Source organism: Enhydra lutris, unplaced genomic scaffold, assembly GCF_002288905.1.
Source record: "Enhydra lutris kenyoni isolate GAN:26980312 unplaced genomic scaffold, ASM228890v2 scaffoldscaffold38, whole genome shotgun sequence".
NCBI classification, from domain to species: domain Eukaryota; kingdom Metazoa; phylum Chordata; class Mammalia; order Carnivora; family Mustelidae; genus Enhydra; species Enhydra lutris.
Window position 1 is genome coordinate 19,313,856 of NW_019154122.1, and position 25,431 is coordinate 19,339,286.

Consider the following 25,431-nt stretch of genomic DNA (forward strand, 5'->3'; position numbering starts at 1 on the left):
TCCCGGCAGCACGGATGAGTGTCAGAATGGCACCGAGCAGGCAGAGCCAGACCGTAAGAAACTACACACTGTAGGACTCCGTGTGCCCAAATTTTGGGAGCTGCGCGCTGGTGCGTGGTGACAGAAAGCAGATGGGTGGCACCTGGGGAGGGGTGGGATTCCAGAGGGGCACAGAGGATGACGGACATGTTCGTTACCTGAACTGTGTGGCTGGTTTCAGAGATGTGTCCGTGTGTTAGGTGTTAAGTGGTACATATTTATTGTGTGACTTGCATTTCAATGAGGATATTTTATGTTTTAAAAACGAAACGAACAATTAGAAAGTGATGCGAGCAAGTCTCATCTCTGCTGGGTGAACCCCAGTACCTCACAGGTTGACGCTTTCCGTTGTGTTCTTGGTCTCTGCCGACTCCGCTGACTGGCCAGGACGTCTGGCAGGGGAAGGAGGAGGTAATTTTCTTAAGTAATTTCAGGCTAGAAAGTTTTGCTACTACTCTTACAAGTCCTACTTAGGGAGGGTTTACTGTAGTCCATACAGGTCTTAAAGGCCTCACATGGCTTCTCATTGACCCCTCATAGCATGTGAGGTGTGGATCCTGTAACTGTCTCCACTCTGAGACCGAAAAGCAGAGGCAGAGAGAGGTTAGGCACTTAGCGGAGGCCACCTGTGACGAGAGGGTCAGGACTGGGACCCTGCGTGAGCAGGACCCAAGCGCATGGCAGCCGCGCTGTCCCCAGCCGGCCAGTCCTGTTCAGTCGGCTGGACGTGCAGAGGCCCATGGAGACGGTTTCTGGGGGAGACCCGGTGGTGTTCCTCCTCGTTTCAGGAAATAGCTGTAAGAACAGATTGTATGACGGAGTGCAATTAGCATATCGGCCCCGAACTTGGGGGTGAGAGCCTCTCCTAGGTGCTTGAGGTCGTTCCCTCCATCGTGTGTCCAGCTCTCACCACCCTTCCCTGCCGGACCTTTCTTCTGGATGTGTGCCATTTGTTTCTTCAAACACATTAATTGCGTATGACGTTTGGCTCTGAGATAAGTAAAGTGCGACCTCTTGTTTGGCCTCAGCAGGTTTGCAGGGGTTGGGTTGACTGAACGATTTTGATCCCATAGGGTGTGCTGGGTTCTGTGCTCCACGCTGGGAGCCCAGTGACGCTACAGGCTCCGCGGGCGAGACGCAGGGGAGAGTGCAGTGGCACAGGTGGGTTTCCGTGGGGCGCCAGACACGGGGTCAGGAGAAAGGCTCACTGGCCCTTTCCTGTGACTCCAGAGAGAGACAGAGCCTCAGGGAGGGGATCTCCTGCCCGCTGTCCAGCACCCACTCACCCTGGTCTTCTGTCCGGTTCCCTGAGCTGCCCGTGCTGCCAGTCTCCAGCAGCTCTGCAGCCTCCTACCCTGGTCACTGTTAGCCCTGACTGCCGGCTGCTGGGCGGCTGACGGGGCGTGGCTCGAGGAGGTGCTGGAAGCGGGGGCGTAGGACTGAGCAGATACGAATGGGGATGCGCTTCTCGGTTTCTGACTGGGAGGACAGAGGTTGGCTTTGTGGAGGGAGAGCCTGGTTCCTGCTATTCTAGAAAGACGCTGAAGTGAATCCATCCCCAGATGAGGGTCTCCCACTGGAGGGAAGAGGGGAGGAAGGGCTCAGTGCTGTGCTGGCCCCTGTGGTAGTTGGTGGCCGCTGGCCATGTGTTGATGAGGAGCACTTGGAATAAGGCTGGTCCAAATGGAAATGTAAAACACACACTCGATTTCAAAAACTTAGTACGACAAAGGAGCATGAAATACCCGTTTGTAATTGTTTTATATTGTTTACATGTTGAAATAACATTTTTGGTATGTAGGATTAAATAAATATATTACTAAATCGACGTTAACCCACGGGCGCCTGGGTGGCTCAGTTGTTAAGCCTCTGCCTTCGGCTTCGGTCATGATCCCAGGGTCCTGGGATCGAGCCCCGCATGGGGCTTCCTGCTTGGCGGAGAGCCTGCTTCTTCCTCCCCAGCTCCCCCTGCTTGTGTTCCCTCCCTCGCTGTGTCTCTCTCTGTCAAGTGAATAAATAAGTAATCTTTACAAATAAAATTAAATTAACATTGACCTATTTTTTTTTTTACTTTTTTAATATGGGTACGGGAAAATGAAAACCTCCACGTGTGGTTCACGTTGTGTTTCTGCTGGACAGCGCTGGCGAGCTGACTGGATGGGGTATAAGAGCCCGTGAGGGTGGGGGCTGCAGAGGACACCCAGAAACTCTTATCCCTGATGAGTGGGCTCTCCTGAATTGATGGCATTTAGCTGGAAAAGCAATTTTTTTAAAAAAGATTTTATTTATTTGACAGAGATCACAAGTAGACAGAGAGGCAGGCAGAGAGAGAGGAAGCAGGCTCCCTGCGGAGCAGAGAGCCCGATGCGGGGCTCGATCCCAGGGCCCTGAGACCATGACCTGAGCTGAAGGCAGAGGCACAACCCACTGAGCCACCCAGGCGCCCCTGGAAAGCAATTTAAAGGTGCTTCCCCTAGAAGTGGAGAAGCTAAGATCTCTGGCCCAGTGGCGCGTGTGACCGTGAGCAGAAAGGCCTGCGCGCAGCTCTCCTGGTCGGAAGGCTGGCCTGAGCCGCTAACTTCCGTCGCGTCAGTGTCTGAGAGCTTGCCCTGGTGGGGTGCTGTGTGCGTGCAGGTGACAAGGAAGTGAAGCGTTGTTTTATGGTCCTGCGAGCATTGCGAGCCAGTCAGACTGCTGAGGGCGCCCGGCAGGGGTAACTCCAGGGTAGCCTCCGTTGGAATTGTGGCCATTTGGGACCGTATCCGCCTCTCTTGGTGACCACGTGTACACTCGGTAGGACCTCTTCCCGTGATGGTGAGGACACAGTTTGTGCTCCTCGGTCACATCTGTGACCTGGGAGTGGATTGTAAATCCCCTTTTACTTCTGAAGTGGGAGGTGTCCACGTGGTGAAATCATCAAGATGTCCTGAGTCAGACCCTCAAAAGGACATTTGGCTGTGCCTCTTCAGACTGGTGCCTGAGGGTAGGCGTTTGTGTTTTCACCACAGCGACCTCTGTCCGTGGCAGGTGCTTAGTGAGCGAATGTAAGGTGCTTGTAGAGCAAGGCCAGGAGTGCTGCTGAGGAGAGAGGAGCTCTCCTTCTCTGGACGCGGACTGGACATGACGCCTGATCTTTCTGATCAGCCAGCCCGCACCTGCTCCCCATTGCGACAGAAGTGATCTGATGGTGAAGAATCACAGAGCTGTTGGGGGAAAATCAAGACATATTCAGAAAAAGTTAATAGATATTGATGAGTGTGAGTCATGCTTTTGGTTTCTGTAATTTTGGGGGGAGATGCGAGCTGCAGGCTGAGTTCACAGTCCGTTCTGAGAGGAGCAGCGGAGACGGCTCTGCTTACCTGGACGTTGGCTCCTTGGGGTGTCAGATCACGTACACCGTTGTCAACAGGAACGTATTTATACAGCCTGTACGGTTGTGTTTCTGCTCTCATGGCTCGCTTTTCAGACTGTGGACAAACCTTGGCCGTTGCCTCCAGGCGGGAAGGAGGAATCAAGCGGCCTCGCGGGGAGCATAAGGGCAGTCTGGGCACAGGTGGAGAGAGTCTCCGAGGGTGAGCCCCTATGGACGTCTGGCTCTGGAAGAGGCACATGGAGGGGAGTTGTGTCTTGGGGGCGGGGCTGCTCAAAGATGAGGGATGCTTGTCAAGGGGCTGGAGAGTGAGAAGAATGTCCCTCGAAGCTCCTGGGCCGAGACAAGGGGTTGTCAGCATGTCATACTTCTTTGGCTTCCTGGGCCTGGTTGGGCGGGTAGGAAACGGAGCTGGGCCGGTGCTCTCTTTCCCTTCCCTGAGGCCCCCTTCTGAGCAGCAGCACTACAAGGGAGGGTCGAGGCTCAGCTCCCTTGGGCTCTGTCAAGTGCTGGGAGGTCCCCAAAGGGTCCTCCAGGTTCCGTTTGGTGTTCTGTCGGCTGAAATAGGAGGTGGACGAAGTTTCAAGTTCTTGTCTAATTCAAGTGTTTAAATGAGCCTGGGCTTAAGGTCATTTAGTGCAGCTAGAGAATAAAGGAGTGCCTTCTGGGCTAGGGTCTCCGCTGCGGAGGGGAGATCATCAAGGGGATGCTGTCATTGGGAAAGTGCCACAGGAAGATGCGTGCGTGGCACCACCCCTGTGGCTCTGAGGCCAGCCACCTTCAGAGGTCAGCCTGTGGCAGGTGTGGTTGCCCTGCCCAGCGGGAGGCACCTTTCACTGGGGTGTCAAGGCGAAAAGACGAAACTCCATCAGGACCAGTCAGACAAGGCACCGCAGACTCGGGTCTGGATTCCGTGAAGGAGCAGCACCTCGACCCAAGAGGATGGCGGTCGCAGCACCCACTTCCTCTTAAGGACTCCAACAAGCAGTCGCACACTAAGTCGTACAGTAAGACACTTGTGGTGGTCCTGCGGCCCTGTGGTCCCGGGACCTGACTTGAACTGAAGGCAGGTGCTCAACCGACTGAGCCACCCTGGTGCTCCTAGATTTAATTTTAATATGTTCTGAAGTATAAATTCTTTCTAGTAATTTTTTTTTAAGATTTTATTTATTTATTTGACATAGAGAAATCACAAGTAGGCAGAGAGGCAGGCAGAGAGAGGGGGAAGCAGGCTCCCTGCCAAGCAGAGAGCCCGACGCGGGGCTCGATTCCCAGGACCGTGGGATCATGACCTGAGCCGAAGGCAGAGGCTTTAACCCACTGAGCCACCCAGGTGCCCCTCTTTCTAGTCATTTTTAAACGTGGCATTGCATAGCAGCCTGCAAGTAACTTGCACGTGTAGGTGAATAGTGCCTTATGACCAATGGGTTTCAAGGAACCTAGGAATGAATTTATTTATTTATTTAATAAAGATTTTATTTATTTGTTTGACAGAGACAAAGTGAGAGAGAGAGAACACAAGCAGGGGGAGTGGAAGAGGGAGAAGCAGGCCTCCCGCCGAGCAGGGAGCTGGACATGGGGCTCGATCCCAGGACCCCGGGACCATGACCCGAGCCGAAGGCAGACGCCTAAGGACTAAGCCACCCAGGCGCCCTGGAACCTTGGAATTTGTAGTTATCGATACTGGTGCCTTCTCCGTCAGGCACATCTCTGCGCACACAGGGGTCGGGGTGTCTTATAACAGTGACTGGTCTTACCGCTGGTCGTGAGAAACTGTGCTCGACACTGTCCATGCAGCTCGCTCGCCTTCCTGCTGCTTCCGGGTGCACGGCTGATTTTTGTCACACAGTAGTTCTTTCTAGTGTGCACAGCCCCGTGGTGACTCCTCACTCGAGCCCCGGCAGGGACCTGGGCAGTGGAGGGTGTGCACGTCGGGGTGGTACCGCTGCTCACAGGGCGGCGGCTTTTCCACTGCGCTGTCTCGGGGTTGAGCATGGACTTCTAGAAGGATGTGTTGACTTCCCACAAATTCAGGGTGCGTGTGAGTGGCATTTGGCCATCAGTGACTTTATGAATTGAATTATCTGCTGTGGGTTTTGTTGTCATTTGAAAACTGTAAGAACCATTATCTTTCAAAGGTAGTAAACTGAAGTGAGTGAGGCTCCTCCTATTTTCTGGAGTGTCTGCTGGGGACCCCGGGATGGTCAGACTGTTTGTAGAGCTAATAGGTATTTCAGTGTATGTAGAGATTGTTTCTTGTGTCTTATTTCTCTGTTTATGAGGCTAACATGATTGTTGTATGAAGTTACTTCTGCTGAAGATGATTAAGTTTTTTACATTGTCCTAATGCTTTAGGGGATCCACTTTGAATGGGGTTAAACAGTAAGTTAAGAGAAAAATTATAGTGCATTGTCCATAAGTGTAAAATGTGCCAAGTAGAAGTGTTCTGTGTGTGCTTTACCTAATAGGAAGCCACTTACCTGAGTGGAGGACTGTTTTGAAATTTGCGTCAGAAAACTGAGTTGCAGGGAAATCTGAGGAGACATCCGAGATGCTGAGGGCAGACTATTTAAATAAACTGCGTCCTAATAGAATAATTTGCAAATAACATGTAAAAGTTTGCCGGATCGCTAAGCCAGAGCCAAATGAGGCTGTCGCATGTGATTGCATTTCCTTTCTGCATCTTCATTACCATTTGGTTCCCCGTAAAATAGTCACGTTTTACTTTTTATTTCATTGAATATTCTGATATCTGCTATTTCATAGAAGCTAATTTCATGGTAATATATCATCAAAATGTAATATTAATATTTATCCCTTTTGAAACACGGATATAGAAACCTCCAAGGTTGACCATTTGGTTGTTCAGACAAATTTGGGGATTACTGAGGTCGAGTCTTCCTCGCAGCCAGCTGGAGGGGGGGGCAGTCTGTGTCATTGCAGGAAAATATGTGAGGACACTGTGCGATCTATGTGGGGGATGCCTGTGCTCCCAGACTTTTTTTCTTTAAGATTTTATTTATTTGAGAGAGAGAGAGAGAGAGAGCGTGAGCAGGGGGAATGGGAGGGGCAGAAGAAGAAGAAGGAGAGAGAGAATTCCAAGCAGACCTCCACCCAGCGTGGAGCCTGACCTGGGGCAGGATCCCATGACCCTGAAATCATGACTCTAGCCGAAATCAGGAGGTGCGCACTCAACCAACTGAGCTACCCAGTGCCCCTGTGCTCCCATGCTTTTAAATCAAGAGGTTTATGACAGATTCATCACATGTTCGTAATGTAGTCAGACAATACCAAGAAATATTGACTTTGAAAAAATTTATTATAAGAATATTCAAACGTAAATAAAAAAAATTACGTAATCACCCATCTCCAACATTTATAGAGTTTTGCCAATTTCATTTAATCATCTTCCTCCTTCCTTCCATTTTATCTTGGAGTATTTTGAAGCAAATGCCCAAATCACATCATCTCACCCACCCATCGGTAAGAAGTATTTCTAACACTGTGGCCTCTACTCCTGCTGTGACAATAAAGAAAGAGCTCAGCTCTCATGCCAGCAAACACCCAGCCATATTCACATTTTCCCGATTTGCTCTGAAGTCTGTACATTTGGATTTTGAATCAAGATACAAAGTTACTGGGGCGCCTGGGTGGCTCAGTGGGTTAAAGCCTCTGCCTTCGGCTCAGGTCATGATCCCAGGGTCCTGGGATCGAGCCCTGCATCGGGCTCTCTGCTCTGCGGGGAGCCTGCTTCCCCCTCTCTCTCTCTGCCTGCCTCTCTGCCTACTTGTGATCTCTCTCTGTCAAATAAATAAATAAAATCTTAAAAAAAAAAAAAAGATACAAAGTTACTAACATTTAAAAAAAAAACTGTCCTACTGGAAAATTGAAATGCATATAAAAGTTAATCGTATAGGAACTTCATCATCAAACTACAGCAGTGACCAACTCACAACCAGTCTTGCTTATGTCTGCCCTTGCCTGTTCTCTTCCATTTTGGTGGTTGTAAAGCAAACTTCAAACATGGCGTTCCGTTGTTGGGTAAGTTCGCGTACACCTGCAAGTGTGCGGAGGTTGCGGACCAGTTCTGTGGGACAGGGAGCCATAGTGCTCGGCTGTGCACCCGCTTCAGCCACAGCGCCTGTCCTCGAGCACGGTGTCCTTGTTTGCCACCGTGTGTTGCTCATGGTTGTGTTAGCGCCGTGTGTAATGGAAGGAGGGTTTCTCTACTTTCTTTTTCTGAATGAAAAAGACAGACTGATGAAATCGGTTTAAATTCCTCATGTGAAACTCTTTTTTTTTTTTAAAGAATTTATTTGACAGAGAGTGAGAGAAGGAGAGAGAGCACAAGCAGGGGGAGCAGCAGAGGGAGAGGGGGAAGCAGGCTCCCTGTTCAGCAGGGAGCCTGATGCAGGACTCAATCCCAGGACCCTAAGATCATGACCTGAGCCGAGGGCAGAGGCTTAACCCACTGAGCCACCCAGGCGCCCCTCATGTGAAACTCTTTCCCTCAAAATGGTTCTTTGACTTGGAGATGACGGGGGGCACTTCTGTGGCTGAACTAGCTAGCCGGCTTCTTCCCTGATTGAGTTTCAGAGGCATGTGAAGATTGCAGGAGACCTCGCTGAAACGGACTAGGGGTCCAGAAGGGGCGGTTGGTAGAGAAAGCCGGTACCGCTGGGTATCTGTTGCAGATCATCACTTAGAGGCCCCAGTGGGAAAAGAGGTGCATTGTATCTCCTACAAGAGAGCCAGTGCCCTAGGGTGCCCGACTGGCTCAGTTGATGGAGTATATGACTCTTGACCTCGGGGTTGAGTGTGGAGCCTTCTTAAAAACAAAAAAAGAAAACTCCACTGGCCCTGCAACTCAACCGGTGAGAAACCGTTATTACCCTGACCTCCTGCTTCTCTCCAGTGGGCTTTCGTTCCAAACAGTCCTCCCAACGTCCTCCTCCTTCCTTCCTTCCTCCTTCCCGAAAACACCGTTCCTTCCCTTTATTTGTTGGACTTGCCTATGGTTTTACTGTGGCTTGCTTGTCCGGAATTGCAGTTCTCTGCTCTTCCCAAATAAACCCTCTTTTGGGGTAAAATAACTCGCACTTTGATTTTAAAGGCTAACAGGTGCTAGCCATCCCGTTCAGTGCAGCACCGTGGGCCCGGGGGTAGCCAGCAGCCGGCGTCTCGGGCTGTCTCCGTTTCGCTGTGAGACCACGTGTGCGCACCGTGGCGGCCCCGCTAAAAGCTGTGCTTCACAGTCCAGCCGCTGAAAGGCCTGCGGAGCACGTCCCAGTTGTGTCTTAATTTTCATTTCAGCCCTGTGATGTGGGTGACACCGTTCCTGGAGGGATTGGACGGAAAAGTGATTTGGTGTCGCGTTCCTAGTATGTGTCAGAACCAAACCCAAGGATCATTTTTTGATATAATCACGCCATTTTGTCATTAACAAGCCTTGCAGCGTGAATGTCATTGTTCGTGACTGGGGTACTGGGGGGCACCCTTGAAGTTCCTTCCCACACCTTACTGGGGTCTTGATGAGAGTGAAGGGAGGTGATGGGGGCCACCTGAAGCATGTTATGTTGCAAATGTGAAATATTTGAATAAAAAATTTGTGTTAACGCTTTGACTTACAAAGATTTTGGATATAATCTGAATTAGGGCAGATCATATACTTTCAAGTTATTTAAATTTCTATGAAGAGTATTTCTAGGATAGACGTTCTAAATAAAAGCTAGTGGCAATGTGGGTCATAAAGAACAGATATGAAACTCTCAGCAGGTCCTGTCTTACTGGATTAGATGGGCAAAGGCACTGAGTCAGCACGGCCAGGGCTTAGCCTTGACTTTAGCAAGGGGAGAAGGAACCCGGGCCACGGAGACCCGATGGTGGGGTTTTCTGAAGGCTTTGGGGACCTAAGGATAGTGAAGAGAAAAGCAAAGTGATTCCGTGTAAGTAAGACTTTTAAAATGTACATTTTCTTTTAACCAAAATAACATAAACTGCATTATCAGTGTTCTGAAAGTGAAGAGGAAAATATGACCAATAATTCTAACAAAATGCTATTAGTCTTTTTAAATGTATTTTTTTCCACTAAAATATATATTTTAATCTTCCAAAAGAGCTAAAATTAGGGACTCCTGGGTGGCTCAGTTGGTTGCACGTGTGCCTTCAGCTCATGTCCTGCGATTTGGGCTCCCTGCTCCTCGGGGAGCTGGCTTCTCCCTCTCCCTCTGCAGGCTGCTCCCGCTGCTTGTGCTTTCTCCCTTCCTCTCTCTCTCTCTCAAGTAAATAAAATCTTTCTGAAAAAATAGCTAAAATTATTACACAACTTTGTTTTTGTTTTAATATACATCAGGCAATTTTCCAGGTGTTTATTCCATCTTCCTTACTGTTCGTGGTGATACATAATAGTTCTTCCAGTTAAAAGTTAATGTTAATCATTAATGTGTTTTAACAAACACGTTATGTTTTAACAAAAACATTGGTTTTTTTTTTTAAAACCAAGAGTATGGACCAAACAGTGTGAGTGCTTCTTGGCATCAGGGCCCAGGTAACCTGTTAACATTATTTTAAAAAGAAAAAGTACGTGTATGTATAAAAGATAGTGTGGAGAAGAGCTGACCCACTGTTCCTGCTTCGTTCTCCGCAAACAGCCACTGTTAGCGTTCTCTCATGTGTGCAGAAAAACCATTGCTCGCACTAGCGTAGATATTTGTCCTTTTTTGTGCACAGAGAGAAACGTGCCATCACACATACACTGTTCTGTACCTTGTTTATTTCATTTACTGTGTCCTCATAGAAGAGCATTTGGGGTGAACTTTTAATTTATGGGAATTGGGAAGTTGTTTGCTTCCTCTTAGTTCCGCCAGTGTCTGAATGTGTGCGCTCCTTGCCTGTGGGTGTTTCTCTTTGGGGCAGCACTGACTGTGACGGTGCTGTTGGCTGACCTGCCACACTCAGGCTGTGACCCCCAGGAGCGTGTCCATTAGCTTAGAGCAGAGGGTGTACACGCACATCTCATCAAGGTGGTCCTGGGCAGCACCCACTCGGGGACAGTAAGGCCAGTGTGCTGGACACCCTGAGTGCCCCTTCATCAGTGAAACTCCGTCCATCTATGAAAAAACTTCTTTTCCAGATTTGATTTCAGAAAATACACCTTTGACGTGGAGAATAGAGCATGTAATTTTAGAAGATTTTTAAGTGCTTAACCATAGGTTACTTATTCTCACCAGACCAGTTGTCTAGATTAAATAGGTCTGAAAGGACTTTTGTCTTTATTGCTAGTAGCCACAGGAGTAATCCTTCTCTTGAAAATGAACAGACATGGATTTTGAGTCTCTCTCTTGAGACTCAGATGTGGACACTGATTATAGAGGGCTCTGTAAGTAAAAGCATTAGTCATTTATGATACTTACTGATGAAAGAGAAATAGATCTGGTTTTGTTCTCTTTGCTTGTGACTAAAGATTCAAGCCAGCAAGTATTGATGTTATTGCTTCTGAAATTTTATGGGGTAACTGAATTAAATGGATCTTCTCGTTTTAAACACACTTGGGGGGGCACCTGGAGGACTCAGTGGGTGAAGCATCTGCCTTCGGCTCGGGCCACAGTAGTCTGCTTATCCCTCTCCCTCTGCCCCTCCCCTCCACTTGTGCTCTCTCTCTTTTTCTCTCTCTCAAATAAAGAAGTAAAATCTTAAAAAAAAAATACAGACACTTGGGTTTTCAATTAATTCATTTCTCTAGTTTTGAACAATGTAGCTGGGTGATTATCATGTATATATTCATCTATAATATGTTTAAAAAGAACATCTAACTAAAAGAAGTACTTAAACTTAAGATCTCAGGGGTCATCCCATCTAATAATAGAATTTGGGTCTTTTATCTAAAGACTCAGCATCTCAGAAAGTACTTCCTGTTTACCTAGGTCCTAAGAGTTTGCTGTTTTTAGTCCTTATGTTAAAAATTAACCTTAACTTTTTAGTGTTGAAGTTATAATCAGAAGTTATGTTTGTTGACTAAAACTAACAATTAAAGTGTTTTTTTTAAGATTTTATTTATTTGTTTGTCAGAGAGAGAGAGGGAGCACAAGCAGGGGAACAGCAGGCAGAAACAGGCAGAAGGAGAAGCAGGCGCCTCGCTGAGCAAGGAGCCCGACGCGGGACTCGCAGGACTCGGTCCCAGAACCCTGGGATCATGACCGGAGCTGAAGGCAGACCCGTAACTGCCTGAGCCCTGCAGGCGTCCCAGTAATTTACGATTGTATTTATTTATTTTAGAGAGGGAGAGCTTGCTTGGGGATGGGTGGTGAGGCAGGGCAGAGGCAGAGGGAGAGAGCATCTCCAGCGGACCCCCACTGAGCACGGAGCGGGGCTCCATCTCAGGACCCCAAGGCCATGACCTGAGCGGATACCTGCAGTTGGACGCTTGACCGACTGAGCCACCCAGGCTCCCTCCCGTCTTTTTAAGAGATTTTATTTATTTGTAAAAGTAACAACTCCTGGGCGCCTGGGTGGCTCAGTGGGTTGAGCCTCTGCCTTTGGCTCAGGTCATGATCTCAGGGTTCTGGGATCGAGTTCCGCGTCGGGCTCTCTGCTCAGCTGTGAGCCTGCTTCCCCTCTCTCTCTGCCTGTCTCTCTGCCTGCTTGTGACCTCTCTCTCTGTCAATAAATAAATAAAATCTTTAAAAAAAAAGGTAACAACTCCGCTTACCCCATGCCAACCAGTAGCTATTGCTTCTCTTCGGCACTGGTTTTGGAAGGCTTGAGTCAAAGGGCTTCTTTACAGACCAAGAGCAGTTCCCTGACACGGGGCAGGGTGCTGGGCCGCTGTGAGAGCCCCCAGCGCCGCGTGACCATGTGCGCGGCGTGGAGCTCGGACCCGCGCGCGGGAGCGGTGGCGGGTGTCCCAGCTGGCGGCACGCAGCAGTCCACAAATGCGGGGGACGCGTCACCCCAGCTTCCCGGCTCTTTTAGAAACGATCTCCTGTTCTCTTGGCACTGTCCCCGTTGCATACGTCACTGTCCGTAGGCTGCAGCTCTGAGGCGTTTGTCCGTGAAGACAGGCGAGAGCACTAGCCAGTGGCGTCGGGTAAAGTGTCTGCAGGGCGGCCGCTTCCACGTCGAGCTTCGGTAATGCTGCTTTTCACCGGGGAGGCTCCAAGTATCTTTGAAACCTTCCCCGTGCTTCCAGCTCCCACTTAAAGTAATGGCTTTAGGGACGCCTGGGTGGCTCAGTTGGTTGGACGACTGCCTTCAGTTCAGGTCATGATCCTGGAGTCCCGGGATCGAGTCCCGCGTCGGGCTCCCAGCTCCGCGGGGAGTCTGCTTCTCTCTCTGACCTTCTCCTCGCTCATGCTCTCTCTCACTGTCTCTCTCTCAAATAAATAAATAAAATCTTAAAAAAAAAAAAAAAAAGTAATGGCTTTAGAAACAACTATTTTGGTCTGAAATATTTCTGAATCTGTGTCAGCATGTATCGCCTTCCCAGAGGCGCCTTCATATCCCGTCCCGTCCCTGTAAGGCCTTTCTTGGTGGTTCTGCAGACTGTCGTCGAAGGTCGGGACTGGCGACGGGGGATTGCTTCCTGGAGGTCCTGCACACACACCCCTCGCCCCTGCCTCCTGTCTGGCCTGTTTTCATAGCTGTGATCGATAGCACAGCAGAAAGCAAGAACTAAGAACTCAAACACACACTGTTGAAAGATACTCTTTAGTGGGAAAGATATTTTTTGTTTTCATCAGTAAGTATACATCAAGTTTCTGTAATGTAAACCATGTAAATTTATTCTAAATGCTTTTGTGCAGAATAGGAAGATTTACCTAGACTGCGGACTCTAACATATATGCTTCCTGCCCCCTCCAGTTTCCCCCAGATAGGTTTCAGTCTCAGGAAAATAACTATTGTGAATTAAATATCTGGTGTATGTAATATCGACCCTGTCACTTTTGCATACAGTCTCTGGTGTGTGTTTGCACAGGACGTTGAGGCCCTTTGAGGAGCCAGATTTGCGTACGGGTGCTCACCGTAGGCTTAGGTGCTTGAGATGCTGCTAATTATAGCTTCAGCTTTGAGATACATCGGTCATAACCATGACTGCTGTAACGTTCATGCTCTTGGTCGGAAATACAACCCCAGTTACGGCATTCCCTTGGGAAGGTAGGTCTGGTCTAACAGGGAGACTTTGCTTTGAGTCTGGTTTAAGAAATGCTGTCTAAGGAGACTGGGGTGGCAGGGCTGTTTGTTCTGAGCCTAATTCGGCCTGTGCCTGTCAGGATGGAGTTAGTGCTGCTGTTTCCTGGGACCCCATTTTGGTCGGAGAGCGAGATGTCTCCGGACCAGAAGCCTGTTGGATACCACACTGAGTGCTTTCAGAATTGCTGTGTGAACATTCTGACATCCGTGGGGCATGGCGGCAGAGGGGGTCCTGGTTTCGAAAGCATCGACATGGTGCTGAGGTTCTGGGCTGTCCGGCTGCCGCTCTGCTCGTCTCCTGAGCAGACTTCCCCGGCTGTCCGTGTGAGCTCTTCTAACGTCAGTCTACGCTCTTGGGTTTAGAGTGAGACTCCGATCCTTCAGGAAAAATGCTGCTTGACACATTTTTGCTTTTTCATCCCACCATCATCTTCTGAGTGTGTATTTGCCACCGTCACTGAAGGGCTAGTGGGCAGTACTGATCGCGTCTGACCGGTCCAGCCCTTGGTAGAACCGTAGAGGTTCTGGTGAGCGCTGAAGAGAAGTGCTCTGGCTGTGATAAAAGAACAGCTCTCAAAATGCCGGTTCCCTTTCACCTGCTTCGTTAAGCTACTCAGCCATTGTTTATTAATTTTCCTTATGCTTGTATTTCTGTTTCAGATCTCCGTTTCCTTGAGGTGGCACTGTAGAGCGCTGGCACCCGAAGATGAGTGAACTTGACCAGCTGCGGCAGGAGGCCGAGCAGCTTAAAAACCAAATTAGGGTATGTAGCTGTATGTGTGCTTGACTTGGTTTATAAATCATTCACATTGAAGGTAAGATGTTACCTGTTGGGTAGGGTGCATTTCAGAATGACTACATAGTATTTTGGATTAAAACTGAATATTCACTAGAGCAGGATATGCTCATGGAGCCAGGTACTTGGCCTAGGATGTGGTTTTCAGGGTTTTGTTTTCCAGTATGTCATTATTTTTTTTTTTTAAAGATTTTATTTATTTATTTGACAGAAATCACAAGTAGGCAGAGAGGCAGGCAGAGAGAGAGGAGGAAGCAGGCTCCCTCCTGAGCTGAGAGCCTGATGTGGGGCTCGATCCCAGGACCCTGAGATCATGACCTAAGCCGAAGGCAGAGGCTTTAACCCACTGAGCCACCCAGGCGCCCCAGCTCCCAGAGTTCTACAGCTTTAAATCCCAGCCTGGCCAACCGCAGAGCCCATGCACTTCTGAAAAGGCAGGGCTGGGAGGGTTCTGAAGACATGAATTCTGCTCTCCTCCCATTTTGTGAACCAGAACTTGTAATGAACATTTTCTACAGAAACATTAAATACAAGTACTTGTTACTGTTCTCACACTGTCCTTAAGAAGACAGTGACAAGGAGGGGTCAACCCCCAGAGAACCCATTTCTAGGACACTGAGGTAGATTCGTATCCACTTGAAGGGGCTTCTTAAGGTCCAGCTCTCTCCAGAGCATCATTTTCTCAGTGTGTCTAAGCAGCAGTTTATTTTTCTGAGTCTGCTCTAAGGGGGGAGCTTTACCCCCTTCAGATGACCGGCTCCGTGTTCAGAAAGCCTAGTGGTGACTGGGCAAGGAAGCATCAGCGTCTTGGTAGCCAACTTTTTTTCTTAAACACCTGAGAAAAGATAATGGAATTTTTAAAGATCTACAGCCAAGAGGATACAAAGTCTTTCAAATTTCAAACCCTAACATTCCGAAGACCAACTCCACAGGGCGCCCTAGGCGTCTCAGATGATGAAGTGTCCGCCTTCAGCTCAGGTCACGATCGCCGGGTCCTGCGATAGAGCCTGGTGTTGGGCTCCTGGCTCAGCGGGGAGCCTCCTTCTCCCTCTCCTCACGCTCATGCTCACGAACTCCTCTCTCTCTCTCTGTCTCAAATGAAGAAATCAAATCTTAAAAAAAAACAAAAACTTGGATACAGCTCAATAAAAATAAGCAAGACTTGGTGTTTTTAACGGTTTGCTCTGATCAGATTGGATTCACACCACCCGTCCGCCTTCCAGAACACAGAACTCAGAATTTTGTTCTTCTGATCGCTATAAATTATTGTTTAGAAGTTCTTCATCATGGGTTCAGATCTGTGCATAGCAGATAAAGAAAGTTTGTGTGGGGACGCCTGGGTGCCTCAGTCGGTTGGACAACTGCCTTTGGACCAGGTCATGGTCCCAGGGTGCTGGGACTGAGTCCCGCGTCACGCTCCCTGCTCAGTGAGGAACCTGCTTCTCCCTCTGCCTGCTGCTCCCCCTGCTTTTGCTCTCTCTCACTCTCTGACAAACAGATAAAAAAATCTTTTAAAAAAAGAAAGAAAGAAATTTTGTATGGCATAGGGGAAAGACATCGAAATTTTGGGGAAAAAAAACAAAGCCTAAATGTTCACGTTGCATCTCTTGCCGCTTCGTTGAGAATTGCAGGCCTCTTCCCAGGGGCCAGGGCTGCCATGTGACCGACCACCTGTGGGATTTGAAAGTGTGAACAGAGGGTGCCTGGCTGGCACAGTCAGGGGAGTGTGTGACTCTTGGCCTTGAGATTACAAGTTCGAGGCCCATGTTGGGTGTAGAGATGACTTAAAAATAAAATCTTTTGGGGCGCCTAGATGGCTCCGTTGGTCAGGCATCTCCTTTCAGCTCAGGTCGTGGTCCTGGGATGGAGCCCTGTATTGAGCTCCCTGCTCAGCAGGGAGTCTGATCCTCCCTCTCTTTCTGCCTTCCCTGCTTATGCGCTCTCATGCTCTCTCGCTCTAAAAAAATGAAAAATAAAGAAAATCTTTTATTTTTTCTTATTTTTAATTTACTTTTTTTTAAAGATTTTATTTATTTGAGAGGTGTGTGCACGCACAAGTTGAGGGAAGGGGCAGAGGGAGAAGCAGGCTTCCCCCTGAGCAGGGAGCCCGATGCAGGACTGGATCCTGGATCCCAGGACCCTGAGATCATGACCTGAGCTGAAGGCAGACCCTTAACCAACTGAGTCACCCAAGACACCCCCAAAATAAAATCTTTTAAAAATAAAAATTTAGGGGCACCTGGGTGGCTCAGTGGGTTAAAGCCTCTGCCTTCGGCTCAGGTCATGATCCCTGGGTCCTGGGATCAAGCCCCATGTCGGGCTCTCTGCTCAGTGGGGAGCCTGCTTCCTCCTCTCTCTCTGCCTGCCTCTCTGCCTACTTGTGATCTCTGTCTGTCAAATAAGTAAATAAAATCTTAAAAATAAAATAAAATAAAATGGCTTTTCCCTCTGTTTACCAGTAGTATCACCGCGGTCTATTGTACAATACAGTGTGAAAGGCCAGGTTGATCTTCGTACGCTAAACAAATTGAAGTCGCTTAACGTCCCATGGCTTATTTTTTCCACTTACAAAATTTTCATTCTTTTTTTTTTCAAATGAAGATTTTTATTTATTTATTTGTCAGAGAAAGAGAGAGAAAGAGCGAGAGCACAAGCAGGGGGAGTGGTGGGTAGAGGGAGAAGCAGGCTCCTGCTGAACAAGGAGCCCTATGCGGGTCTCCATCCCGCATGACCTGAGCCAAAGGGAGACACTTAACCAACTGAGCCACCCAGGCGCCCCATCATTATTCTTTTTCATAACTAAAGGCCATGTATAACATCAATAAGAGGGGCGCCTGGGTGGCTCAGTGGGTTAAGCCGCTGCCTTCAGCTCGGGTCATGATCCCAGGTCCTGGGTTCGAGCCCCACATCGGGCTTTCTGCTCAGCAGGGAGCCTGCTTCCTCCTCTCTCTCTGCCTGCCTCTCTGCCTACTTGTGATTTCTGTCAAATAAATAAATAAAATCTTAAAAAAAGAAAAAAAAATCAATAAGAGTGATACTCAGAACTAAACGTTGAACTCAGTAGTTGACAGGTAGAATCCCGTTTAAAGACTTGTACTCTGGACCTTCCCTCAGCTTGCTCCTTACCCCAAATTTAGGTGCTGTCAGAGAAATGCTTGATGACATGATTTTTGGTGTTTTAATTATTTAATCCATTAAGTAGAATTAATTAAGCAGAATGACTTCTCATAGGATAATTAAAGCTGAATTTGAAATCTAGATCTTTGCTACATTTATAACAATAATGTCTTTGAGTATGTTTCCATGTTCTCAGTTGATAAATATTCCCTCCAGCTCCATGACGTAACTCACAGTGAGGCAGTTTGCCCTTAAAGAATGGTGTCCTGGGGGACGCCTGGGTGGCTAGGTGGGTTAAAGCCTCTGCCTTCAGCTCGGGTCATGATCCCGGGGTCCTGGGATCGAGCCCCACATGGGGCTGTCTGCTGAACGGGGAGCCTGCCTCCCTCTCTCTCTGCCTGCCTCTCTGCCTACTTGTGATCTCTGTCAAATAAATAAATCTTCCCAAAAAAAAAAAGTGTCCTGGGAAACCCACGTCCCCCCCGCCCCCTTGAAGGTGTGGGTATGTATGAATGCGGTCATGTGGTCAGCTGCCATTTCGAAAGCAGATAATCATGTGACTGCATAAGGGAAACATTTTTCTTTTTAGAAATTTGTCATTTCCTTTGAAATTACTCTTGTGCTCAAATTTTTGCCCCTTTCAAGCTCTTGTCTCATTTTCCTTCATAACATAGGGCTATTTTCTATATTTCCTAGGAAGTTTGATCACTTAGGAACAATAAAAACATCTTAGGTAGCCTTAGAATTTCCCTTCACAGTTCTTACCTGCTGCTTCACAAGGTCATCTTATAGGTAAGAGAGCAGGTAGCGCATACAGCAGCCAGACAGTCTTACCGAATTGGATTGTCTTGACTCCAGACCCTGTCCTCCTAGAGCTCAGCGTCCGATATCGTTTGGCTTCAAAGCACAGCCCTTCGCTAACATGATCTGGAGGGAAAGTTCTTCAGGCTGGACATCCAGTGCTTTTTGGGTGTCCTTCTCTGGGCCCCAGGGCTCCTGGGCCGGTGGAAAGACCGCGAGGCACGCGTGCAGGCCTGTGGGAACGCACGGGAGCCTCGGTGGGCAGGAGAGGGGGCAGCGCCCGACTCCGGGTTTCTCCGGTGCCACCTGGCGTCCGGTGTGGCGGTCCCAGCACAGCGTCCATTTCTGGGGTCCCAGGACGTTGTGCTGGTTGTCACGTGCACGGGGTGCCGCCGGGGCTGCGTTCAGTAGAGCCCAGAGCACAGAGCGCAGCACGGTCGGCGGCCCTGCCGCGCGTCCGCGTCCGAGGCGTGGGGCGGGGAGAGGAAGCCGCGCTCCTGCCGGCTGCCTCAGCGCCGGTCTCCGTGGAAGCGCTCGGAGACTTGGGCGTGAGCACCTGGGACCGGATGCACGGGAGCCGGGACTGACCTCCGCTTTGTCGCTCTTATTTCCTAGGATGCTAGAAAAGCGTGTGCGGATGCGACCCTGTCTCAGGTAAGATCCCCGTGCGGGAGCCGCTCGCCTGGCCCGCGCCCTGCTCGGGGCCGCCGGCGCTTGGCGCCTGGAGAGCGAGCGGTGCTGCGGCCCGACGCCTCCCCGGCCAGGGCGGACGCGCTCCGGCAGCGTTTTCCCTCTTCGGGCGCGGGAGGGCGTGGCTTCTCGGGCGGGACGGATAAGCGCCTCACGCGCCTTTCTCAAGTCCGGGGCGGGTCCTCCCAGGGGCACATGCGTGACGAGCCGGCCGCGCTGCGCCGGGGCCCCCAGGACCGCTGCTCGGGCGAGGCCACGCACACGCGCGTCCCCGCGGCAGCCCCGCGCGCCGCTTCCAGACAGTCCTCGGACGGACGAGTGCGGACCGTGCGGGCTCCCGCGGCGCGGTGTCGCGCAGCCGTCAGTCGCACAGACGCCGCCACGCCGCCACGGCGCGCTCACGGCGCAGACGCGAGGCAGTGAGAGCAGCGGGCGCGCGGGCCGCGGGCCGCGGATGCCGCTGACAGGCGGTGCCGGGACCGGCAGATCCGAGGGGCGCGGAGTTCACGGGCGCCGTCCCGGAGTGAGGAAGGACGGTGGGGATGGCGGGGGCTTGCGTGCTGGGGCGGAGGACGGGCCGTGCTGTTGCACGGAGGTGGGGGTGTGCCGGTCGCCTCGGGACTGTTCACTTTAAAATGGTGAGTTTCACCTCATTAAGAAAAAAGTTTTTGTCCAAAGAATTAAATAGAAATGTGAAAGGAAAATTATATTCATACTTCTGAGGATGACTCAAGGTTTTACCTTGTCCCGCTGCTTTAGGGGATGCGCTCTCGTTGGGGTTAAACAGTAAGTTAAAGAGAAACTTCTACTGCATAGAACTCCTAAATTTGAATTCTCAGATATATTTCAAATACTTTGGGACTGTACGTTTTTTAAACCCATCATTGAGGCTCCTGGCTGGCTCAGTCGACAGAACATGCAGTTCCTGATCTCAGGGTTGTAAGTTCGAGCCCCATGTTGGGGATTTTAGTAGAGATTACTTAAAAATAAAATCTTTTTAAAAAACCCCATAAAACCTTATTGTGATACACTTAGTTCGGCTGTCAACGCGGAATCGTTAATGTCCGTTTTTCACGTGTTGGAGTGAATCTGCAGGTCTGCACATCCAGTTCTGTGCCATAAGCAGCAACATTTCTAGTCGCTGCTGACCGTTGTCCAGATCATTGCCCAGCCTGGTCGCAGTGGACAGTGTGTGAGCCGCGGGCCCGTGTTCAGTGTGACCGGGGCTGATGGGTCTGTAATCTGGAAGGAGAGCAAGCCTGTGAGGGCTGAGGGACAGGAGGAGCTGGGCCTGGATGAGCAGTTGTGGGGGGAGGGGGAGGGACCCCCGGGGAGGTCAGCACACCTATGGACCAGCGCCGTGTGTGCACATTCTGGGGAGAGGGGTTGGGGGAGCAGGTGTTGAAGAGCAGGTAGTGACGGACTTCATACGGACCGTGAAAGAGAGGTAGGTGCCGCAGCCGCAGCCGCCGTGGAGAGCTGCCGGCTGACTGGCAGAAGCCGGGTGGGCACAGCACCGTGGGTGAGCAGAGCAGCACAGCCAGGAGGAGGGTGGTGGGGCTGCCAGGGAGGGTGAGGGAGGAGGTCTCTGGGGAGGTCATTCCACGACAGACTGTTAATTTGCCGTAACTTTTATTTTTTAAGATCACAAACAACATCGACCCGGTGGGAAGAATCCAGATGCGCACCAGGAGAACGCTGAGGGGGCACTTGGCCAAAATTTATGCCATGCATTGGGGCACGGATTCCAGGTGTGTGGGAGCAGGAGCAGAACATAGTGTTTGAGACGCTCAAGGGTTGTTCTGTTTTTCTGAGGAAAAATATCCTGAACTCATCTGCAGTTACTTGTAAAGACAGAGTGAGACAAGCGCACGCTCCCTGTGCACATGTCCACTCACCCGGGCTGATGGTACACTGTCGCTGCTGCGGTGCCCTCCTCACGTTTGTGTGAGCTGTGACCCCCGCCCTTGACCTTGGCTCTCCCAGCTCCACTGTTCTGTGCCTGCGTGACCTGGGGGAGGTCACACAACTTCTCTGGTGCCAGGGCTCCGTGCCTTTGCAGCCTGTTGCGCATAACTCCTTGGCCCCTACCTTCTTGTGGTTTCAGCGCCCTGGCTCAGGGATCGTACACCTGTAAACCTGCCATGTGGGGAAGATTAAGTGTGTCGAGCCTTACAGCAGCGACTAGAACACCCTAAGCGCTGTGCACAGATTTGCTGCTGATTTTCTTGGGAGCCCACAGGAGACGTGTGGAAGCGCGTGTCTTAGCTGCTGCCCTGCCTCCCTTTTATCTATCATCCCAACAAGAAAGTGCCCCTCGGGCACTCATTTATTTTACTTTAACTTCTGCCCCTTGTTTGGACTTTTCCACTCTGGGTGGCTCATCTCCATCGCGTCCTGGGTCCATCCTTCCCCTCCCCTCTCCTGCAGCGTCACCAGAGTGAAATCTGTTGGACTGTGTCTGTTAGAGGCTGCTGGAGAGTTTGTCTCTTCTGTCTTTCCCACCTGAGTCATTGAATCGCATGCTTGTGACTTGGTGGCTACAGCACGCTCTCCCAGACACCTGACGCGCGAGTCTCAAAGAGCCTTTCTTCGAGGAGCATTATTTTGTGTGTCAGAGAGGAATTGCTTGGTTTTCTCTTTGTTCATGAGATGGTCTGCTTCAGAGTGTAAACAGCTACAGAACAAAAGAATCTATCTTTAGTTTGTTCTGTACGCTGTTCCGTACAATTTCACATGCAAATGAGAGCTAACTTCGATCGTTTTAATGACGGCAATCATCAGAAGAACTAAGAAAGGGGAAAGCAGGAAACATGCCCTGGCGCCTCAGTCCACCTTGGAGTTTGTCAGTAGACAGTAACCAAGTGGTACGTTGCCTCCGGGGCTTTTCCTCCGTCTGTAGGAACAGCAGTGTCCTTCTGGAACAGGACACTTGATAGACACTGCGGCCAGGCTGTGCTCAGAGCCTGGCACTCGGGAGCCCAGCGCTTGGAGCCTGGTCCTCGGAGCCAGTCGCGGTCGAGGCTCCCTAAGCCATTCAGTCTCCTGCCGCAGCCAGGCTGTAGTCCGGGGGGTCGCAGACGTGACACATCCCTTTTCCGAAGGGTCCCTGGGAGCACCAGGTCACCCTGCATCAGCTGTGGCAATGAGGAGCGGAGCCCAAGGTGAGGCAGGAGGGCTCGAGCTGGACACCAGAGCAGCTTCCCGCAGCCACTGTGCAAGCTCTGTGCTCTGCCTGGTTCAGACACACTGTGCTTTGAGAGCCTCAGAGTTAGAAGGAGGAGAAGCAAGACCTGAGTAAGTAGCACCGAATTCAGGTTCCCGGTCAGCCCTCGAAGAAGCAGTGACATGAAAGACCATGTGGGAGGCTGGTGGGGGGCGCCGTATGGTCTTGTTCTGTTTCCTGGGTGGGGCGGTGGGATGCGTTTTACAACTGCCTTCGAAACTGCTCCGTTAGGTCGCACAGTGTCCTTCTGTGGGGGCCCTATTTTGTAATCTCAGACAAAAGAAAACAAAAAATCATATTCAGGAGGATCTCTGCTATTCCGAGCCTTTGAGATACTCTGTTTTTCTAGGTAGCCATATTTTCTGAGTAGGTGAATTTTTGTCTTTTTGAAGTTGAGAATATTTGTTCTTCATGATTCAAGGCTAATTCATGATTTCCAGTTATCTTACCGTGTTTGTGTAGTTTATAGATGTTCTCAAACTGCTGTTTAGTTTTCAGAACTGTAGGAGAGCCCACGGTGAGAGGTCTATGCGTGTGTGCGTATCAGTGTGTATTACGTATACATTTATGTTTATCAACAGAATATGTTCATTTATACTTAAATTTTACCTTTTACAACATTTGAGGGTCTCTTTCAGTTACATGAGTTAAAGTGAAACTTTTTCTCCCCTTTCTCAGTTCTTCTGAACTCTTGTTATAATTGAGAGTCAAACACAGTTGGCCCGGCTAGGCCCGAGAGCCCTCCCTCCTCCAAGCAAACGAGGGGCCGGAGGCATTTGGATGCGGGCCTCTCTTCAACCTCTGTCCTCAGCTCCCTGGACCCTCGCTTCCGTGCTGGCTCCGGCCTCTGTTCCGGGTGGGCAGTGCCTCACAGTAACAGACCTGGCAATAGCTGGAAGCTCTGGGGCCGGAGTGAATGCAGTTCTCCAGCAGTTGTCCTGTCTCGGATCAAGAAGTGTCCTCTCTCACCTTCTGGGGGATCATCGGACAGCTTAACGTTTCTGTAGCCCTGGGCGAGTCAGCAAATACTAAGCTCTCTGACCAGGAGACTTTTCTAAGGGTGACCCTCCTGGAGGACGAGCGTCTTTACCTCGGCTTGGATCTTCCAGCAAAGCCTGTGTAAAGGGCCAACCAGAGCTTCCCCAGCAGGCTGAACCCTACTCTGTTACGTGGAAGGAAGTAGCTTTACGAGCCTAATAGGTTTGTTCCTGAGCCTGGGTGCAGGGCTTTGCTTTAAGAAACTGCATCGGGAGAGCGATCGGGTTAGACCTGCTCTGAGCTTGCTTCTGGGATGAATCTTGCAGTGCGGCGCGGAAACAGCTGTGATTCGTGCCGGACTTGTGGACTCCGTGTAAAGGAAGTTCTTGCATCAGAACGTAGAATTTGGTGGAAAATATCACAGTTGTCAGAATGTCTTGAATAAGTATTACCTCCAGGTTTTGATCAGTTCGTTAAGTCAAATATGCTCTTGGCTGAAATGGTCAAAACCTGTGTTTGAAATCTTTAAAATTAAAAATCTGGGGGCTGCCTGGGTGGCTCAGTCGTTAAGCGTCTGCTTTCGGCTCAGGTCAGGATCCCAGGGTCCTGGGATGGAGCCATGCGTTGGGCTCCCTGCTTGGCGGGAAGCCTGCTTCTCCTCTCCCACTCCCCCTGCTCGTGTTCCCTCTCTTACTGTGTCTCTCTCTAATAAATAAATAAAATCTTTTAAAAAAAAATAAAAAGTAAAACTAAATAAAAAATCTGTTGGGGCGGTGGCCATGCAGCCCTGTTCCCACATCACCCTGTTTCCAGGTACCTAGAGTGTCCTAGTGCAGAGGGTTAAAGACCCTTGGGGGTTGGTTACCTGTCCCCCTTCATTGGGGCGGTTGGGCCCATGGGGAGTCTGGAGACCTGGTCCTTCTCCCCCAGGTCTGACCCTGCCACTGTCCTCTCCTATGGTAGGAGGGGCCATCGGAAGCAGGGCCCTGCACACGTGTCCTGGGCACCTGTATAGCATCTGAACTCACCCTTGGGGGCATTGCTGGAATGCTCTGCTTAAAAAAAGAAAGAAAGAAAAAGAATTTAATCTCATTATTTACCATACTGTGGCATATGTCTGCCCAGCATTATGAATAGACCCTTCTTGGCATTCCTTGAAAATACCACCTTCTGAGGACAGAGTTCTTAGGGTATCTTATGGAGTAGCTGTGATTCCCAGAATTGCTCGGTCCCTTTGCCTATTAGTCATGCTTTCCTTCTGCAGTATCCTGCCTTAATTCTGCAAGTAAAGACAGAGTACCTTTTCCAAATGTAGCAGTTAACCAAAGCAAGAAAATAATCGTGAAGCAAATTTATGACAGTTAACAGGTCTCTTCTGCAGGACAAGACACGATTCTCCCGTAGTTCGTCATCTCTTTGCAAAGCAGGTGGGAGGTTAAGTGCCTCCTTGATGTTTCTAGGAGACCTGAATTCCAGATTTAGCTCAGTCTGGGAAATTTTCATGATTTTTGCTTTATTTTGTTTTTGGTGAGAAATGTCTCATAAATTTGGAATATCTAAAAGCTGGTTATTCTTTACTATCTAAGCTTTCTGCATGTCAAATGGAACACAAAGTTGTATACTAAATATTTTCTGCCACCTTTGGTTCTAAAAGATCTATAGGTCTGAAATTTGATTTATAATGAATAAAAACTAAACGTAAGCAGTTACAAGAAATCAACCTGTTGGGGCTCCCGGAGGGCTCAGTCAGTTAAGTAACTGCCTTTGGCTCAGGTCATGATCATGGGTCCAGGGATCGAGTCCCACATCAGGTCTTCTCTAGGCGGGGGGCCTGCTTCTCCCTCTCCCTCTGCCTGGCACTCCCCCTGCTTGTGCGCTCGCTCTTGCGCACTCTCTCTCTCTGTGTCAAACAAATAAAAATCTTTAAAAATTAAAAAAAGGGAAATCAACCTGTCATAGCTCACCAGAGAGTCGCTTTGGTGATCTCGTCCGCGTTTGAAAGCAGGCAGTCTTGACTCTGAACTATTACTTAGGGGAGCATTTTCTTTCATGCTTTCAAAGTTGAACTAACAATTAGACCGTTTTAATTTTTTTATAAATCAGTGTGCTTTGCCTCAAACAAATGTGACGCTGGAGCTTGTGTTCGTAGTCACTGGTCTGTCCTGTTGCCCTTCTGTGATTCAGGGTTGCTGTGGCGCTGCTGTGGCACTGACCGGTTTTCTTCCG

General features: G+C 49.7%; 1 protein-coding gene across 2 annotated transcripts in view; it reads left to right on the forward strand.

The window, feature by feature from the left end:
* The window catches only part of LOC111154601 (G protein subunit beta 1), an 85,151-nt gene that overhangs the window by 42,483 nt on the left and 17,237 nt on the right, over window positions 1-25,431 (forward strand). Inside the window, exons 1-4 of one of the 2 annotated variants that reach the window (XM_022514286.1) lie at window positions 9,317-9,354; window positions 14,258-14,360; window positions 18,927-18,965; window positions 20,646-20,752. In XM_022514286.1, coding sequence (XP_022369994.1) covers window positions 14,304-14,360; window positions 18,927-18,965; window positions 20,646-20,752 — 203 coding nt within the window. In that variant the 5' untranslated portion in view covers window positions 9,317-9,354; window positions 14,258-14,303. Of the gene's footprint in view, window positions 1-9,316; window positions 9,355-14,257; window positions 14,361-18,926; window positions 18,966-20,645; window positions 20,753-25,431 lie in introns of those variants that run through there. The other variant, XM_022514285.1, reaches the window with a different exon arrangement.